A 20674-nucleotide genomic window follows, 5' to 3' on the forward strand; every position below is an offset into this window, starting at 1 on the left:
ACAATATTTTTTTTACACCCCACCCCGCACCCTACACCTCCCCCCCCCTCCCAGCTGAAAAAAAAAGTTGACTTTTTTTTCCACCCCACACCCTCCCCCTCCCCCCACCCCCAAACCCCGCACCCTACGCCCCCTCCCCTCCCAGCTAAAAAAACCCAAAAAAAACGTCAAAACTTTTTTTTTTCAAAAATATTAATTTTTTTTTGCGTCTGGGGGGTAGGGGTGCGGGGTGGGGTGCAAAAAAAATGTCAAACTTTTTTTTTTCACCGGGGGGGGGGGGTCGGGTCGGGGCGTGGGGGCACTATCTGGTCAATATTGCAAAAGTTAATTAGTTTAATTAATTTTATAATCCAACCAATAGAAAAATGACACGTGTTTAATGAAAAGATTCTGTTAGTGATAAGGGTATTTTAGACCCAATAGGTGGATGATAAGGGTATTTGGGGGTTGAAAGGTGAATGAAGGGTATTTTTGGTTCATTTTCAATAGTTCGAGGGCATTTTAGGCCCTTTTCCGATCTTTTTAATATATAGACTTCTTTCAAACATTCTCTTTTTTTCCAAGAACATTTGTTAAAGAAACCAGCATAAGGCATCTAATTAATCATATATAGCAAAAGAAGTGACTAGACAAAATGAACAAGCTAATGATTATTTTGGATACTTATTACTACAGTATATTGTTTTTGCACTTTTTTTGTGTTCTTCTAATGTCGGCTTTTCGATACTTGTTTTGGACGTGAAATTTAATTAATTTAAATTTGCATCATAAAATTTCACTTTTGAGTTTGCCAAAATGCCTCTAGTTGCAAAATTCGATTATAAAAACTCTAATTAAGAGGGTACTTATCTCCCACCACACCCTTTGATAGTTATTACTTATGATTTTTGCATCCAAATGCATTTATTATCAATCGTCTAGCAGTTTATTTATTTCCTTAATTCTATAAATCTCTTGCGTATGATTCTCTTGAATTGATTTCAATTGATGATCTTTAAAAATTGTGACTATTATAGTGAGTCGACCTAACTATAAACTTTACGCAATATATTTTTTCAACTACATAGACGAACAAATTGTGGGATACTAACCACTCCTTTTGCAAAAAAGCTTGGGGATAAGATCAGACTCGAGAAATAGTCTACTTCAAGGCTGCAGGGAGGACTACGCTCTGCAGGTGGGCATCACTATTTATCATGTCAAAACGAAATTCCGCTTTGTTTTCGAAGGTGATCAAAAAGATTCGACGATGGGATTACACTCAATTTTTTATTGTTATTCTATAGATGAGTAAAAAAAAAAAAATCCAGGTATATACTCAAAATTCTGATGTTAATAATTTCAATTCCACTCTACGCGGCTCGAATTAGTATAATCGAGGTTCAATGAAAATACAGAACATCGAGTGGGAAAAAAAAAATAAAAATTTGTAATTCCAATAGTCAAAGCTTGTCAAAACACATTTCTCTTCCCATTCCCTCCAAAGTCCAACACCCCCCAACTACTATCACTCCCCTACCCCGACGCCCACCCCAACCCCAACATACACAAGTATCTATCCAGAGCTCCATTAACGACTTTGCTCGCTCTCGGTAAGTTTTGTGAAGTATTTTTCTTCTCATTTTAACCCTTCAAGTTTCTTCAATTACTTAAATTCACCTTCGTTTCCAAAACCCTAGCATAGAATTATCTGCTTAATAAATACTATTTACTACTAGTTCTAATCTCTGTTTTTGTCAAATAACGAAGAAATATGCACTTGTAACTCCTTTTATAACAAGTTTATTTAGTCTAAGTCACTTCGTTTTGTCTATTTTTTATACTTCTCATAGCCTCCCTCTACTGTGAAATCCTTTTTCAGGTGATGTATTTTGCCTTCTTCTAACGTGTAATTCGGGTAATATTCAGCACATTTTATTATTTTTTCTGAAACTTTTATTGGAGTAATTGTTTTTGATTTGTTAGTTGTTGATCCGTTTGGCCATGAAAATTGAAAAGTAGTTATTGTTTTTAAAGTGAAATTGGAGTTGTTTTGGCCATGAATACAAATTGGAGTTGTTTTTCAATTTTTGTGAGTGAAAAAATAAATAAAATGAAAACAACTATTGGTGTTTTTCAAATTTCCGGAATTTTATGGCCAAACATGATTTCCGGAAAAAAGTAAAAAATATTCATGGACAAACGACCATTTATGTCATAACTTTTTTTTTTTTTTGGGGTTGCGATTTGCTTCTGCAGTGATAGAATAGGTCAAGGACGGTCAACATGTATATAAAACAGGTAATTAGACCCCAAATTATGTGTCAACAATTAATTCTCTGTATATTCATGTTCTTTGGATGCTAACTTTTCTAGAGTGTTTCATGGTAATTTTTCGTATTGGGGCATTTCTTCCGTTGTAGGTCATAATTGAAGGGTATAAGAGTTATAAGGAACAAGTAGCCACTGAAGATTTCAGTCCGAGAGTTAACTGTGTTGGTAATATCATCTATACCCTTGGTATTCTCCGTGAAGTTTAGTTGTGCCACATTTTTTAACTAAGATGTTTTAATTTTTCTTCTGTGAAGTTGGTGCAAATGGATCTGGCAAATCTAACTTTTTCCATGGTGGGTTACCCTGAAGTTTTCTGGCTTATTCATATTTTGACGAGGCCCGTTACTTTTATTTATAGATATATTTATTTATTCTGTTCTGCAGCAATCCGTTTTGTTGTAAGCGACCTCTTTCATAACCTGCGCAGTGAAGAAAGGCAGGCTTTGCTTCATGTATGTTCAACATTTAATCTTTAGAAATTGCAGTAGTTCATGTCCTTTAATGCATTTACAATGTTTGTGATATCTCCCTTTTTGCCATACAGGAAGGAGCAGGTCACTCAGTATTATCTGCTTTTGTGGAAATTGTATTTGATAATTCAGACAATCGAATGCCGGTAAAGTGTTGAACTTGGTATACATGCACCTTTATGCCATTTGTTCTGGACAAGCAGTACTGGCCTCGCCATATTTGCTGTCATTGGTCTCTAATCTGCAGGAGTTGGGTGATGTATGGAGTATAATTTTGGCCACTCAGTGTTGCATTCCTTTGGCTAAAGTATGTAGAACCAATTGTTTGCAGGATTATACCCTGTGAACTTAAGATGGCTTCTGTTGTCAACTGTGGCATAAATATTTCGTGGTGTTGTTGAACTATTTTTACTTGCTTGGTCATTTCTCTCTGTGAGCTCTTCTTTGTAACTCATTGTTTGCTTTACCTATCATATAGAAAAGAGAAGGGTGAAGCATACTATGTATGAATACGATCTTGTATTCTCTAATATTCAAAAACACTACTATCAACTTAAGCTCCAGTGGTTACACACTACCCTTCCCAGACCCCACTTGTGGGATTACACTGGGTATGTTGCTGTTGTATGCTCAATCAAAAAGTGATTTGCCTTGTATGCACATTGGAGCTGGGCTCTGTTTTATAAATAATGTCCGTGGTGAACAATTTGGCAATTATTATTAGACTCTATTGCTGCGAGCTATGTCCTCTTAAAATGTCATTTGGAAATTTGATTTTGGAAGATTATTCTGTGGGTTTTTGCCTATAAAAAGGATTAAGCTTGAAATAGCCTTGGATTTGGGAGTTTTAGAGCTCGGATGCTTAGAAGTTAGAAGGCTAGTTAAAAGTATATAGTTAGCACCCTTCAGGCCCATCAGAAAAGGGGAACATGGGAACTGTTTCTAGCTGCTTTAAACATCATCTATGATAGAAGAATGAGAAGGGCAAACTGTTTCTCCCTGTTAAAGATTAAAAGGGTAATTTATTGTTAAATGTTGGAGTTGTAATTTTTGAAACTTAGTTACTACTGAAATTAAAAAAAAAAAAAAACTTGAGTAGTAATTACCCAATAAGAGCTGCCTGGAAGGTCTCTTGTTCTCGCCTATAAAAAAGGGGGACCGGTTTCCACTGTTTTAGTAATTTAGGATCATGCCTTTGGTGAAAGAAGCAGAAAAAGTTTCTATGGTTATTGGAACAGTCTGGTACTAAGTCCCCCCCCCCCCCCCCCCCCGCCAAAAAAAAAAAAAAAAAAACACCAACCAAACCCATACAACAAAATAAAAAGTGTGAAAAGGGGAAGTATCCACGATTAGGGAACCCTAACTTAGAAAGTGAAGAACCCATGTTTTTAGGTAAGATCCAAGGATTTTCTTTCTCGTCTCCAGTGACTCCGATCGATGATGTATTATTTGAGTTCCGAGCCTCACTTTGAAGCTGAAAATTCCAGCTTTGATGTACTGAATTGTTGTTCTTCAGCTTAGGTTTGAACAAATTCTCTTTTGCTTGACTGATTTTCATCCATCTTACTTGATGTATGACCTTCATTACCTTGTAATTGTTGTGGATTTGCTGCTGATGTCTCTTAATTCCTTGTATTTGCTTTCTCCTTATCTGATGCTGTTTCATATTCCTTCGTCTTCTTCTTGATTTGTAGTTGTTCTCTTTGATGTGTTTCTGTAGATCTGTGTTTGTCCCATTTCTTTCAACTAATGCTTGTTCAGTAGAATGAGCACCATATGGTGCTAATACCACACGCTGAACAATTACCAGTTGAATTCTTTTCCCTAATTCAGACTAAATGAATTCTTTGAATCATGGTAGCTAAAGAAATTGGAAAATAAAGCGGCTGCTCCTCCATTGTCATTTAGCAGCTCAGGTCCAAATAACCATAGGCAGTGTATTTGTTAATAAAGCTGGGTTAACCTCTGTTCACTTCATGTCAGTAAGAGACACAAATGAATCAAGTGATGGAAAACAGATAGCACCTGCCCCTTGGATTTTTTTTTTGGGGGGGGGGGGTATTCAACTTTCAGTTCCAATATGGTGCTGACAGAGGTACGAAAAGCTGGACTTGTATAGATTACCAATGAAGAGATTCTAACAAGTCCATGGCATCGGACAGCTCACAAGCAAAAATCCCTTTGTGCCAATACACTATTTCTCATACATTTGAATTTAACAACAGCTATACTCTCCAACTTCCCGTCAAAGCATCTTCGATTTCTTTCCGACCATATTGTCCATGCCATGCATATAGGAATCTTCGTCCATATTCTGTGCTTGCCAAATACTAATTGTTTAAGCGGAGCTCTCTTCTTTGTAATAGGCAGTATTATTGATATGGTCATGGGCCCATATTTTCTGTAAAATAATGAGAAGATTGGGTAATTTCTGTTATGTCTTGAATCTCTATAGTTCCCGTGAATTTCCACTGTTGGAACAGGGATGAGGCATGTTACGATTGCTTCATTATACGTCTACCTTGTGGATGTTGAAATTGTATATTTTTTGACAGGTTGATAAGGAGGAAGTGCGGCTGAGAAGAACAGTCGGTCTCAAGAAGGATGAGTATTTCTTGGATGGAAAGCATATCACGTAAGTATTTCAAGAGTTTGTTCACTCCTGACTTCGTTGCCTCTGCTGTCAGTTCCGTGACATAATCTTTTGTTATGTTGCAGGAAGACAGAGGTCCAGAATTTGCTGGAAAGTGCTGGGTTCTCTCGTTCTAATCCCTATTATGTTGTGCAGCAGGGAAAGGTATGTTAATATTGTTTTTCTGCTTCTTGTTCATGTCTTATATTCTCCTCATTTTCTCTTGCAGATAGCATCATTGACGTTAATGAAAGATTCAGAACGACTTGATCTGCTGAAGGAAATTGGAGGGACACGCGTTTATGAGGAGAGGCGTCGAGAAAGTTTAAAAATCATGCAGGAAACTGGCACGTCATTATCTAAATTTATGCTTCTCGAATATCAATGTTTTGCTGCTAACATTTTTGATAATCAGGTAACAAGAGAAAACAAATTATTCAAGTTGTACAATACTTGGACGAGAGATTGAATGAGCTTGAACAAGAGAAGGAGGAACTGAAAAAATATCAACAGCTTGACAAGCAGCGTAAATCTCTGGAATACACGATTTTTGACAAAGAACTTCATGACGCACGCCAAAAATTGAATGAGGTAGAGTACTCAAATAGCAGAGCTGAAAGATCAATATGAAAGTTTGGTCTTGGAGTTCTAACATCAGTGTTCTTTGATTTTTCCTCAACTGGGCTTTAATTGTGAGTCATAATTACCTATCAAAAAATAAAATAAAATAAAAATTGCGAGTCATAGTTTAGAAAATGGTACACGTAGAACCTGAGATATTAAATATTGCTTCTCGTGCACGTAAGATGAGAGTGAGCAAAGGTTGTGGTTTTATCTCATTAATTTCATGGATTCTCCATTACACCTGCTAGTTTTTTGGGTGTTAAGTGCATAAACCTAAACGCTGTTGAAACTGTTCTTAAGCATTTCCCCCTATCATATTATTCTACATGCCAGACCACCATAATACCTTGGAAATGGTTTTCTTTTAGATGCTTTTGAAGCTCCTTCAATAAGACACAGATTTGTTGTCAGTTTATTTGGATGCTTTTAATGTGGCTTGGGAGGAAACTGCTCCCTATTATATTTGGAAAGGGGAACCTGAGTGTCCTTTACATGCAGTTGCCTATTATGGGTCTATTTATTTTGCTGTGACTGTCTTCTGACACAGATTCATTTGCTTAATTAACATTCATATGGTAATGCAGGACTTTGATTGGTTGTGATCTATCTGTTTACTTGGATATGCAGAAGTATAGCTTACTGTATAGCTACTTTCATCAATTGCAGGTTGAAGAGGCTCGGAACAAAATTGCTGAGAACTCTACTAAGAAGTATGAAAGTGTACTGGAGGCTCATGAAAAGTCCAAGGAGCTGGAGAAGTTGTCCAAAGATCTGATAAAAGAAATTCAAATTTTAAGCAAGGAGAAAGAAGCAGTAGAGAAACAGCGGACAGAGGCTATCAGAAAGCGAGCCAAGCTTGATCTTGATTACAAAGATCTTCGAGAGAAGATGTCTATGAATATTAAAGCTAAAGTACTATTTTATTGCATGATAATAATTGTTGTTCCCAGTTGCAAGATTATAATGGCAAACTAGATATAAGGATAAACTTGTCATTTTATGCTTTATGTGATTCAGGAGGATGCACAGAAACAACTCTCTCTTCTAGAAGATGAAATTAAGGACACAAAAGATGCACTCAATGAAATCAAGCCTTTGCATGAGAAACAAGTAAAAGAGGAGGAGGACATCACTAGAGGGTATGTTGAATATATGAGGCACTTTTTTGAGCAAGCTAGACTCTGATAGGCAAAATTTCAGAAATTCGAATAAAACATTAACCGTTTATTTTTGCCACCAGAAACTTAGAAAGACTTTGGTCCTCGAGCATATTAGATTTCAAGAAAATATATATTTTATGGGTCTTGTGCTCCTTAAACTATTTCATCGAGGACAAAAAGAAAAGTGATCAATGCACGTTTGCTAATTTCTTGCTGGTTTCTTCTGATCCAAAGCTTTTCTACATAACTATAATCCTATTTGTATCCATTTGGATTAATGATGATGTTCATTTCATATAGCTACATGTGAAGCGAAGATGCAACATTTGGTCAAGTTGTTACATAATATGTGATTATGTCTTGTATTTGTTCCTGGTTTCTTTTCTCCTTTACACTGGTTGTTATTATAGATTTGACAATCCTGGTGTCTTAAATAGGATTATGGATCGTGAAAAGAGACTTAGCATTCTTTATCAGAAACAAGGCCGTGCCACCCAATTTGCAAGCAAAGCTGCTCGGGACAAATGGCTCCAGAAAGAAATTGATGAATATGAACGCGTTTTATCTTCAAACTTAACGCAGGTAATATTCCTTGTCAAAATTCTTAGCACATGGAGCTATTTGGTGGTTTTCTTACTCTTCAAGCCTTTGATTTATGAATGGCTGAGAACTCTGTTGGTACATGTATATAAAGTGTCTACTCCCTTTGGTTTCTGTTCATCAATATATGCCTAATATGTATCCTTCTGGATGCAAATGCATTTGCAAATACTAAGATAAGAAGCTTACGGTCAATAAACTATATGCAAATGCACCAACTTTAGAATGTGGGCCATGCATATGAGTGCAGGATAAAGATGAATAATGTTAGGCTTTCATTTCTTATGGTTCCCGACCAGAAAGATGGAGAATTCCTTTAGATATAAGTAATACATGAAGGATGGGCATTAACCAAAGACGCAAAGAGTCCAAGGAAGTGGGGGGCTTAGCTGTTCATGAAGCTGGATAACATGTGAATGCACTGTGGTTTGTGGAAATTTCTAGTTTCTGTTATGGGTCCACCAGTATTGGTTGGGCTTTGCAAATAAATCAATCGCAAACTATTGGTCCTTTGGATATGGTTATGGGGGATTTAGAGACTTATGATTGGCCAATAATAATGGGGAAGGGAAAGGAATTTAGGGATTAAGTAGAATGCAAAAACTATGCCTCAGTCCCAAACAAGTTAGGGTTGGGTATATGAATCCTCGCTGATCATGTTTCTTGATTTAAACTCATCTCAGGCCAACAACAACAACTATGCCTGAGTGCCAAACAAGTTGGGGTCGGCTATATGGAGCCCTTTAATCGTCAATTAATTTTGATAGTGTTTGGGTTTGTTTTGGTTTAATTTTGGTAGAATTGATCTTGGAAATTTGTTTCTTGAAAAGTTTTTTTTGTTTTGTTTTGGAGATACATCTGGATAGCATTTTAAAAAAATTGTTAGTGTTTGGTTTTAGATTGTGTTTAGAGAATCTTGGTTTTCCATAGAACAACTGCTTGGATTAGATTGTTTTTAGAAATAAATTTGTTAGGAGAACTGAGTTCGAGTTGGTTTTTGTTTTCGGAAACCACTATAATGCGGTATTATGGAAACTGATTTTGTCCTCTTAAAATAAACAAGGCTGTTTTTTGCTTTGAAAATAATTGTCCTAATTTAATTTGAAACCAGTTAGCAATTTAGCATGCTTCTTAGCTGATGAAGAATCAGGAGGATATGTTAAGTATATTTACCATTCACTCTTAACAAGTTTAGGTTTTAGGGGTAGTTGGACATATATCCCATGTGGATCAACAAATTAGAGCAATCAGATGTCTTAACTTCAAGTTAGATGTCACCAAAAATTAATTATTTTAACATGCTTGGCCTTGAAAGCAAGAATATGTGGTGCTAGGAATTGATATATTAAGGAGCTGGTTGAAATAACTATTTTCATCCATAAACGCTTAGAAACTTCACATGAGGTGGAGACTCGTAATGATATGATTCAGCAGTAATTGTGTAGCTTGTAAAAGATATAATTCTCCATGAAGGATGTTAGCCTCTAAATTATCCTGCATATGCAGACAAAGACAATGGTTTTCTTGGTTGAGAATAAAGAGACTGAAGCCATTGTTGGAACAAGCTACAGTGATCATAGAATTTTCTTTATGTATAACCTGATTAATGTAGGTGACCGTAGAATCTGCCAAGATCGCAGAGTTTCTTGTTAAAGAAGTGCTGTAGCACATCCATCCGTATGAGTTTTTTTTAACAGAAACAGCTTTTGGCTCCTTTTTCTGCATGACAACTGTGATGTTTGACCGTCTGTATGTTCTAGACTTGCAGATAAATTCAGGCAGATCCACTTTCTAGATGTCTTCTTTTTATGCTTAGCATAATATATCTCGATAAAAAAAGCTTAGCATGATAGATTTCTTCCAAAATATCTAAATACTTTTACCTTTTACTTAAAAAAGGGAAAAAGCAAATTCTTTAGCCAAAAAACAGTAACTGTTCATAATCGACTAATATCTCTTTCAAATTCATGGAACTAGGCAGCTTTTGTTGACTTACTATCTTATTGGCAAAACACATAAATAAGCCCTTTAACTTGGCGCGAGCTGGCAACTATGACCTTAAACTTTGCTAGTGCACAAGTAGGCACTTAAACTTGCCAAAAGTCGAACATGTAAACACAAATGCTAACATGGCGCTGACGTGGCACATAATTTTGTTCAGTGTTATGTCACTGCCACATCAGCATCACGTCAGCATATGTGTTTATATGTTCGACTTTTGGCAAGTTTAAGTGCCTACTTGTGCACTAGCAAAGTTTAAGGGCATAGTTGTCAACTCGTGCCAAGTTAAAGGGCTTGTTTATGTATTGTGCCCTATCTTATTTCTTCACTCAATACATCTCAGATGTTATTGATCTCGTCCTTTTTGTCCTGGATTATTCCTGTCATATGCATCTTTTAGTTTGTCAGCTCTCTTTTCTTTTTGGGATAAATTTTTAGCTATAAGCTCCCATTTCCTCTCATTACTTGTCAAATGTTCGTTTATCTTCTGTTGTTCGCCTTAAATAAGAAGCTTCGTGTTAACTGCAAAACTGAGGAAAAGATTGATACTCACTACCATCATTATGGTTCTCTACTTAATTGTCTTTATTCCTTTTTTCTATCTCAGGAGAGAAAGCTTAAAGATGAAATTGATCAGCTCAAGAAAGACATGAAAGATCAAGATGATATAATCCAACGTCGTAAAGTTGAAGTGGGCAAAAAAGAATCCTTCATATCTGGTTATCGAAATGCTTATAATCAGTATAAAGTGGAGAGAGACAAGCTGCATGATGAGCGGAAGTATGATTATTTTTCAGTTATCTTAGGCTTATATGAGTATTTTTTTTGAAACTGGTACTGTTAGGCTTATATGAGTATTTTCGAGCAGTGTTATACTATCATTTATCTAGAAATATCTGAACTCTGCAATTTTGTATTTGTGTTCGTCTCAGGTCTCTGTGGACACAGGAGACTGAGCTCACTACTGAAATTGAACGGCTCAAGGCTGAAGTTGTGAAGGCAGAGAAAAGCCTAGATCATGCAACTCCTGGTGTGAGTAACTGCTTTAGCATGTCTTTTATGTAACGTTCCTGGGTTATATAGTTCCAACTTTAAGAGCTTGGTACTTTTCTTTTTGCCCCTGATTTCATCAATGATAAGTAATCTGGTCTTTTAGCATTTAACACCTGATTACGAAATGTCTCTGTTTGATTTTTTTTTTCTCCTTCTGATAATGAAGTCTATGATTTTGTTATGCAAATTTTTGTTGGTCAGTTTGGTGCTTTGAATTGCTCCCATTATCAATAGGTGTTAGCATAAATGCTGTAATGGCGTTGTGTATTCACCTGGGAGGATGGTTCAGTGGAATGCTGTGGTTTTGACTCTTAAGCCTAAACCAGTTCGGAATGCTTGTTATCACGAGTTGAGGTAGTCAAAGAATTAAAATTTTCTGGAGCAAAAGAAACCAAAGATCCCAGGAACCGTGATGTATAAGTGAAATATAGGTATTTTGTGTCACTACCTACAAGACCTATTCATGGGAGACAGGCTTAGTGTTATATAATGTTTGTTAGGTTAAGAGATAAGATCATCGCTGGAATGTACGAAAGAACACAAAACCCCTGATAGATCAAATCAGAGCGGAAAATGGATAGGCTCTTCAGTCTGTTCTATATACTTCTTAAGTAAACTCAAAGAATAAACCTCTGAGACTTTTATATTTTGACTCTTTGAATTTAGGGTCTTCTCATTTTCAAAGCATTCTACATTTATTTCTATCATGATATTCTCTGAGACAGCATTATGTTTGTCCCTGGTTGTTAGATCTTCGGTCCGAGGGAATAGAAGACGAAACTGGGACGGATGATTAACTGTGTCATATCTATGTTTCAACTTACCTGAAATGGCATGTTATTCCTGCAAGGTGCTAGGTTCTTCATTCTACCTTTTTTTTCCTTTGAAATTCTCAGGATATCAGAAGGGGTCTGAATTCTGTAAGGAGGATTTGCAGAGAGTATGAAATTTCTGGAGTATTTGGCCCAATTTTTGAGTTGCTCGAATGTGATGATAAGTTTTTTACAGCTGTTGAAGTTACTGCTGGAAACAGGTATTGATAAAAGTTCAGCTAAGGACAAGAAGCTGCTGATTATTGTCTTATGCAGCTTTGCCAAGCTACAACACTGATCTGCATCTGTTCGGTGCTTATACTCTCACATGACTTGCTCTCTCTGTCTTTGCAGCTTATTCCATGTGGTGGTTGATAATGATGAAACATCCACTAAAATTATTAGACACCTCAATGCACAAAAAGGTGGACGAGTCACATTTATTCCATTGAACAGGGTTAAAACTCCACATGTTAATTATCCACAGGGCTCTGATGTGATTTCGCTTCTGAAGAAATTGAGGTTTTCTGATTCATATCGCAGGGCATTTGAGCAGGTCTGTAATTTTAGTTTCATGTTGTATTGCAATTCTCAAATCACCTGAGTCATGACCTAACGGCCTCTGTGGTTGGTCTTTTGGGTCTTTCATGGTAGATTTTCACTTGCCTAATCTGTTCAGAATCAGAACTATTTTAATTTTTGTTCATAGACAGATATATGTTTTTTCTATTTGATCTTTATATACTTTATCTAAGATCTTTATATACTTCATCTATGATCAGGAAAAAAAGGAAAATTTTTAAGTTGTGGTTGTGTTTTCTCTTCTCTGCTTTTTTAACTGAAAGTTTGACTGGATTGTGAAGTAACCATCTCAATTCATTTTGCATTTTTGTTCTTTAAATTTTAGTATATTCAGTAAAGCTGTTGCTAATTCTCACATCTCGTGTTCCAGTTAAGAGTTTCTATATTTATCTCTGCTAGGTGTTTGCAAGAACTGTAATTTGTCGAAATCTGGACGTTGCTACCAGAGTTGCTCGTAATGATGGGCTTGACTGTATTACTCTGGAAGGTTAGGACTTGAGCCACCTTATTCTGACTACTTCGATTGGTTTTTAGTTGCATTAGCCTGATCTGACCTGACTTCTTGCAGGTGACCAAGTAAGTAAAAAAGGTGGCATGACTGGTGGATTTTATGATCATAGGCGCTCAAAACTGAGGTTTATGAGCACCATCAAACAGAATACAGTGTCCATCAACCTGAAGGAGCGTGAACTTGAGGAAGTTAGATATAAACTTCAAGATATCCTTACTGGGTTTCTTTACATCTTAACATTGTTCAGTACCCTTTTTATGTTAGTGTGTTGTTCTTTTCGATATTTGCTTTTACTATTGCTGAAGGTAATTCCCTTGGCTTCTTCACACACTTCACTCATTTTGTGCATCTTTGACTACTTTACAAGACCAGTCGTTTCTAGCAACTGCATAACTTTTAGATAACTAGTAGTAGCAACTGTCAAACTTTTACTTGGATGATATGGTTTGAACTCAAACTAGAAACTTTTCGGATGGAAGACCCACTAATGTTATAATTACATGTTTGTTCTTATCTCATGATTTTAATTTGCTAAAGGGGCTTAACGTGCATGAAGTGCTCCTTGGCTAGTGCGAGATGGGGGGAGAGTGGGAGTATACGTACACAGCCTTCCCCTTCCTTTTGTGCAATGAGGCTGTTTCCATGCCTCGAATATGTGACCTCCAACCTGTAAGGTCATCGAGGAAGCAACTCTGCTGTTGAGCCAGTGTCTATTCTCTTTCATGTGAATTTGATTCCGCGGATAAATGAGTCATGTGCATTTAGTTAAATTGTAGGTGATCACAACTTATGAATGCTATTTATATGAAATATACAGACAGACATACTAAGATGCCATTAATTATTCACTAAAATTGGATTAAACGGCATGGCAATATTTTCAGGCTGACATCCAGTCTGCCTCGTTAATCAAGTCATTCTTCTGGTTTAGGGCACCGCAGAAAGTTAAGGACTGGGAGGTAGGCTGGAAAATCTTAAATGGAAAAAACTTGTCAAATTTGTTGTATGATCTTAATTAACTAATACAATTTGAACATAAGCCTACTCATCTGAGCTTGGAATGTATTAAAGCAATTAATGGGCACTGAGATTATGGAACTTCAATATGTACAAAACTAATGTACATGCCAGTTAGGTTTTTTTCAACAACAACAACAACAACAACAACATCCCAGTGAAATCCCACATCGTAGGGTCTGGGGAGGGTAGAGTGTACGCAGACCTGACTCCTACCAAGGTTTTTTTATTTAGAATTAATTGGGGTAAAAGTTTCCTTTCGTGTTGTACTTAACATGCATCACTTATTTCCTTTCACTTTTTTAAGTGTTGCCAACAATTCTTTTGTGTGGATTAGAAAGTACAGGCAACACCAAGTTTCTCCTTTCGTGGTGTCACCAGCTTTATTTATCCAGTGTTCTAAGGATGTTCATTATATACCCTTCTCTTTTTATGCTTTCACTTAGCTTTTCCCACAGATAGACCAGAAAATTAATGAACTTGTGGCTGAGCAGCAGAAAAATGATGCTGGCTTGGGTCATGACAAGTCTGAGTTAGAACAGCTTAAACAAGACATTGGTAATGCTGAGAGACAGAGACAGTCCATCTTAAAAGCTCTTCAAAAGAAGGTGCCTCCTCTTAAATAACTTTTGGATCTCTTGCCACTACTGTTTTTCTTCTACAATGACAGACTCTCTATATTGCAGGAGAAACTGCTTGGTAATATTTTGAGTCAAATAGATCAGCTCAGAGCTAATATAGCTATGAAACAAGAAGAAATGGGAACAGACCTTGTTGATCATTTAACACCGGAAGAGCGAGATTCTTTGTCACGTTTGAACCCTGAAATCACGGATCTGAAGAAGGAGCTGATTGCATGCAGGGCTAATCGGATAGAGGTTTGTTGTCGTCAAGATTACTGAAGTTAGTATATGACATATCGGTAAAATCAGTTTCTGATTTTCTATCGGCTTTTGTAGACTGAAACTAGAAAAGAGGAGCTTGAGATGAACCTGTCAACAAATCTTGAAAGACGAAAACAAGAGTTAGTGGCGGTGAATTCTTCTGTCGACATTGAAATGCTAAAGGGTGAAGTTGAGAGCAAGAATCAGGAACTTAAGGATGCAGACTCACTAGTTGACCATGTGACCAAAGAGCTTAAAAGTGAGTCCTTTATTTGATTTTGAAGCTTTTGGTATCGTATACGTTCAACATTTTTAATACAAAAGATGGTCTGCACAGGGGTTTCTGGAAGTATAGATGAACGAAACAAGAAGCTGATGGAGATCAAAGAGGAAAAGGATAAACTGAAGGCAAATATCCTCTATTCTATTTCAACTTCACATGACCTGTTTAGTTTTGTGCTAATACATAATTTTGTTACAGGCTGTTGAAGATGTGTATCAGAATGAACTTCAGGATGAAGCAAGAGAATTGGAACAGCTACTAAGTAAACGGAACACCTATCTTGCCAAGCAAGAAGAATACTCAAAGAAAATCCGGGAATTGGGTCCTTTATCTTCTGATGCCTTTGAGACGTATTGATCTCCTCTAAATATGCGTCTATCCTTTTTGGCATTTAGATATGGAGAATTTTTGTGTTCTTTTATTGTTTATTTTGATAGATCTTCTTGTGTTAGAAGTAAAAAACATGCAGATATTCGTACAACCGTGAATGATCATAAACTGTATTTTAAACGGTGAAATTGTAAGGTGGAGAGGTGGTGAATTCCCTGGCAGAATGCCCTTTAGAGTATTCAGCAAAATCTAATCAATGAAGGCAAAGTGATACATATGGGAAAAAGTGACATAGTACTATTTTCTTTTAAAACACTCAATAAGGTTGAAGCCTACGCTGTTCCATGTGTTTGGTTTGTTTGGTGAACCTCCATGGGGTAATAGGATAATACCTAATGAGGAAATTGCCTCTTTAGCCTCTTCAAGTATCTTTTTGCATGTAGAAGAACATTTAAGGCACAACTTAATTTGAAGGTATAGTCTCACAAACTATGATCACATTGAGACTATCTGGCCTTAGCTCGCCTCACGAGTGCCGCCCGAATCGGTGCTCATCAAAACATTGTAAACTGTCATATGAGTCCAGCTTGAACTTGTTCAAGTGTTTGAACGTAGTTAAAACGATGCATTAATTTGCGTCATAAAAGTAAACTCTCTTGTATTTTTGCAGCAGAATGTTGAAATTCAAGTATATAAATATTTCTGATACATCTGAGTGCCATTCTCTAGCTAAATTATTGATGAAGTTAGGGAATCGTGTGAAATTGATGGTTGTTGAAAGTGAGATGTGATAATTTGGCGTCTGTATGACCGAGGAAAATGTCTAGATTGTTGTCTTAGAAGTTAGAACTCTGATAATAACATTTGTCATCATTTCTTTCATATGTAGTTTGATCTTGTTTATACCTGTGTGTCGCTGCATTTTGTTACTCAACAATAAGACAGTAAGCTATCATCCTTTATCTGCTTGTTAGAATTGCCTTTATTTTAGTCTCTTTTAAATGTCTGCTTCATGTCAGGAAGAACTTCTAGACCTGTTTCCTTGTCGCCGTTTACCCCTTCTATATTTTTGGGGGGCTAACGCAGAGGGGTTTAGACGGGACAGTGGTGGTGTCAAAAGTTTTGGGAAAAAATGTGGAGATACTCTAAAGCATGCTTATAGTATAAACCTGTGTTCTTATGATGTTCAAGGCCTTCAGTTGTTTAAATATGTGCACATTTTAAACCTCTAACTTTTTTGACCAATCTTATTTTACCCTAGGAACAAAAATAAGTGGAGGTAATATCATGCATATATTCTCCTTAGACAGGTGCATTGGCTTTTATTTTTCTGACATAATGGTGGGAACTGTTTAATTGCTAGTTGGCTATAAATATAATAGTAGGGTTTGTAAATGTAAAATTAACGCCATTATATTGGTGATTAATGTAAACTCTAGGTACAAAAGAAGGAATGTAAAAGAATTATATAAGATGCTGCACAAGTGTAATGAGCAGCTGCAACAATTTAGCCATGTAAACAAAAAGGCACTTGATCAATATGTAAATTTCACCGAGCAAAGAGAAGAACTCCAAAGAAGGCAAGCTGAACTGGATGCTGGAGATGAGGTATATAAATTGTGTATTTTGTGGATTTGAACTTGTGTCTTTATGTTCTAATAGCAGTTTTGAGTTGCCTTCCTTCATTTGCGTTGTATCAATCTTGGCAGAAAATCAAGGAGCTTATATCTGTTTTGGATATGAGAAAGGATGAATCAATTGAGCGCACGTTCAAGGGTGTGGCTAAACATTTCCGTGAAGTATTCTCACAACTTGTGCAAGGAGGTCATGGGTTCTTAGTTATGATGAAGAAAAAGGTTTGTTTTGTTTGTTACATAGCATATTATGTGTCTATTCCGTTTGGCTATCTCTTGCTCATTTTCATACTTCCTCGTTCAGTTTAAAGAACTCACTATGGTAAACTAGCAATTAAGAGCCCGTTTGGATTGGCTTATAAGTTGCTTATAGGTTGCTTATAAGTTGTTTTCAGTTTTTTTGAGTGTTTGGCTGGCTAGCTTAAAGTCATTTTGTGCTTAAAATAAGCTCAAAAAAATAATTGGGCCCATTTGACTTAGCTTATCTAAAGCAGCTTATAAGCTGAAAACAGCTTATAAGCCAAAAAAAATAAGTTAGACTATCTCAACTTATTTTTTTTAGCTTATAAGCTGCAAATTATAAGCTGTTTGCAGCTTATAGGCATAAGCCCATCCAAACAGGCTCTAACAAATCCCCTTTGTGTACGTGTATATGATAAGTCTCATGGAAATTAAACCATATTTTACACAAATGAGTTATTCTAAAAGTCATTAGATCAACATCACATGTAGATATGCTTAAACAAAGAAAATATAGACTTATAAGAATTATTAAATTTTGGAAATGAAGATGTCTTACTGAGAGTAATCAATATGGTTGCATATGGCCAAGTACCTTCCACTGAAGATGTCTTACCGAGAGTAATCAATATGGTTGCATATGGCCAATTACCTCTCCACAGTGGAAGGTAAATTATATTGTGCGTAGAATGACATCTATTCCTTTTCTCTACTTTGTCATTGAAACTTACCACCGAGTTTGACTGATAAAAGTGAGCTAACGAAACAGAAACTCAATAGATAGTGCTCAACAATTTTTTTGAAGAGGAAAAACTTGAAAAACAACACTTACAAGATTGGCAATATAAGAGAGTGGGGAAGTATATTGGTTGCTGAACTTCTTGAATGCTTAGCTGGCTTAAAAAATCGAACTAGGTGTTACTCATATGAAGAACTCAATAGATTACATATAGCTAGAATTTAAACTTCGAAGGAAGAATCCAATAAAATGTCCAATGAAAAATGGAGAGCTTAAGAGACTATAATAAATGGTTATACGAGTGTTCCTCTGACCACGTTGCACGAGCAGTATCCTGATTCCTAACCTTGTTATTGTAATTTCTAAGTATTTATGCCAGTGCCAGATAATATGCACTTTTGGATTACATCCCCATGGCTAGTTTATTCCACATTTTCAATTTGACTTCCTAGGGCTAATGACATTTCTTTCGTACTCTTGTTCTCATTTTCTTCTTTAAATCATTGAAGTTCCACCATTATGAAATGGGTGATAAAATATTTGTTTGCCAGATCTGCATTTCCTGTTTAGTTTGAAAGCTAAAAACATGACATAACATTTCGATAGTCAGGCATCAAGGGTTCTTAGACAGTCTAATGACAATCAACAAAGTTGCTTAGACCTCTGATTAACAAGGAAACAGTTCTTGGATCATTTTTAATCTTTATCTCAATAATAAAGTTATAAAGACTTTAAAACGATTATACATAATGTAATCATCTCCTGAAACTTATATTCAACAGCCTAATGCTTCTTTCAAGGTGCTTGACTTTTGAGAATATTGCAAGATAAAGTCAAGAAAACACAATTCATGGTCTCAGAAACATCTGTGTGATATGAATCTGTAGGTTTCCATTATATTATTGGATATAAAATTGTCACTAAGTAATACTAAGCTGATACATACTGGGCTATTTATCATTATCAGACTTCGCATATATAAAATGGTAGTTTACACATTTATTTTTTTGTACGGATGAAGTACATAGGTCTGTGTAAACAGCTTTCTTGAATGATGAGTATCACTGGAGTCTTGTGTTGTTGCATCTAGGATGGTGAGGATGATGACAATGATCCTGATGATGATGAGCCGCGTGCTGATGCGGAGGGAAGGATTGAGAAATATATTGGCGTGAAAGTGAAGGCATGTTTTTCTTGGCATTTTATCTTCTGCTGTTAACATAATTATTTTGAAATCTGCATCGTTTGAGCTGATTTCAGTTGGTACTTTAATTGAATTTAATGTTCTTGCAATAGGTGTCTTTCACTGGACAAGGAGAAACACAGTCAATGAAACAGTTATCAGGGGGCCAGAAAACTGTGGTAGCGCTGGCACTTATATTTGCCATACAGAGATGTGATCCTGCCCCATTTTATCTTTTTGATGAGATAGATGCAGCACTAGATCCTCAGTACAGAACAGCTGTTGGGAGTATCCTAGAGTTGAATTATTTCCTGCATTCCTCCTCTCTCTACTGTCTCCATGTATATCTCCTTGTTTCCTTTGACTGTAATTTGCTAGATATGGTTCGTGATTTGGCAGACAGGGGTAGCACACAATTTATCACTACGACATTTCGCCCGGAACTTGTGAAAGTGGCTGATAAGATATACGGCGTGACACACAAAAATAGAGTTAGCCGTGTCAATGTTGTGACCAGGGAACAAGCCTTAGATTTTATTGAACATGATCAATCACATAGCTGATTGAGGTGAGCATTATAATATGATGGAATTTGATGTGTATCCCCAATAAATTCCTTGTCGCAGTTGTCCCTACTCTGAGGTTGACCGCCCAGAATCGACAACATTCCAACCTCCTGTTTCAAGAAGAAAATAGAAAAAACTTAGTATGATGAAATTGAAAAGTAAAAACAGATCTGTGTTTTATGTTTAGTTAAACTATTGATTCGTATTTTGATTGATCTTCTAATTGGTTTTAATTTATTTCTGGTAAGGTGGCACAGGAGGTATGGATGGCAGGCGAAGCTTTTCTGCTATTGTGCTAATTGTTATTGTTGATGCTTCGTTGTGGGATATACTGAATCGTTGGTTTTGTAGAATACTGTTGCCAACTTTAATGGGTATAGTTCTAATGAGTAATGGTTGTCGATAGTTTCTGTAAAGGTTGACCACTTTATTGATGTAATGTTTATTTCGATGAAAGCCTAAATCAAGAAAGTAATGTTGAGAACTTATCATCTTGGAGTACTTTGTACAGCGTTACATATAAGATTAGTCGAAACTGTTGGATGGCACATAAAGAACATTTCTGTTTCTCTTTAGGGTCTTGTGGTAAAGATCCTTATAAACACGGCAACCAGATAGAATTGAAATACGAACTAGGGAATACATGATCATTGTCGTCGTTTCAGATCCATCTCTATCTAGAAGTAATAGGGTCCTTTGGTTTTGTGGGTGAGTGGGTTTGTGGGGGGTGATTGAGTAAAATGATTTTAAAAGATGTAAAATATCACACCTAAATTATGAAAGGAAATTCCATAGTTTCATACATAAAAAATTATGTTTTTACAATCTTTGCACATTGCTATCTTGTGGTGAAAGGATTTAGTTGAACTACTTCACCGATCGTAATGTGGATCACCAACAGTTATAGCGGATGCACATTAGATGAAATGGATTCTACAGAACTCACCGCATTTAGCTCAGACTCTGCATGTCTATCAAAAAAATTGGCACATATTTAAAGAGCAGAATCCATTAATGCCTTTGAATTACCCTAGAACTCC

The 20674-nt window shown here is 36.3% G+C and overlaps 1 protein-coding gene across 4 annotated transcripts; it reads left to right on the top strand.

Annotated features, from left to right (window-relative positions):
* The first annotated feature begins 1357 nt into the window (after nt 1–1357).
* On the top strand, nt 1358–20135 carry LOC132603670 (structural maintenance of chromosomes protein 3). Of its 4 annotated transcripts, XM_060316830.1 has the most exons (31): nt 1375–1592; nt 1862–1897; nt 2239–2280; nt 2403–2478; nt 2568–2606; nt 2698–2765; nt 2858–2929; nt 5339–5418; nt 5502–5580; nt 5645–5762; nt 5831–6006; nt 6706–6951; nt 7057–7178; nt 7637–7781; nt 10408–10580; nt 10733–10832; nt 11750–11886; nt 12020–12221; nt 12647–12734; nt 12816–12965; nt 14232–14383; nt 14462–14653; nt 14735–14918; nt 14997–15067; nt 15141–15292; nt 16712–16880; nt 16982–17128; nt 18976–19068; nt 19182–19356; nt 19447–19636; nt 19883–20135. In XM_060316830.1, exons 3-30 carry the CDS (start codon nt 2266–2268, stop codon nt 19629–19631), a joined length of 3606 nt encoding a protein of 1201 aa, XP_060172813.1. In that variant the 5' UTR covers nt 1375–1592; nt 1862–1897; nt 2239–2265; the 3' UTR covers nt 19632–19636; nt 19883–20135. The 4 variants fall into 4 exon arrangements, with proteins under 4 accessions (XP_060172821.1, XP_060172804.1, XP_060172796.1 ...); XM_060316821.1 differs by having other exon boundaries at nt 1359–1592; nt 19182–19636; nt 19892–20135; XM_060316813.1 differs by having other exon boundaries at nt 1362–1592; nt 19182–19636.
* The last annotated feature ends 539 nt before the right edge of the window (nt 20136–20674 follow it).

The sequence above is a fragment of the Lycium barbarum genome, chromosome 1, assembly GCF_019175385.1.
Source record: "Lycium barbarum isolate Lr01 chromosome 1, ASM1917538v2, whole genome shotgun sequence".
Classification (NCBI taxonomy): Eukaryota; Viridiplantae; Streptophyta; class Magnoliopsida; order Solanales; family Solanaceae; genus Lycium; species Lycium barbarum.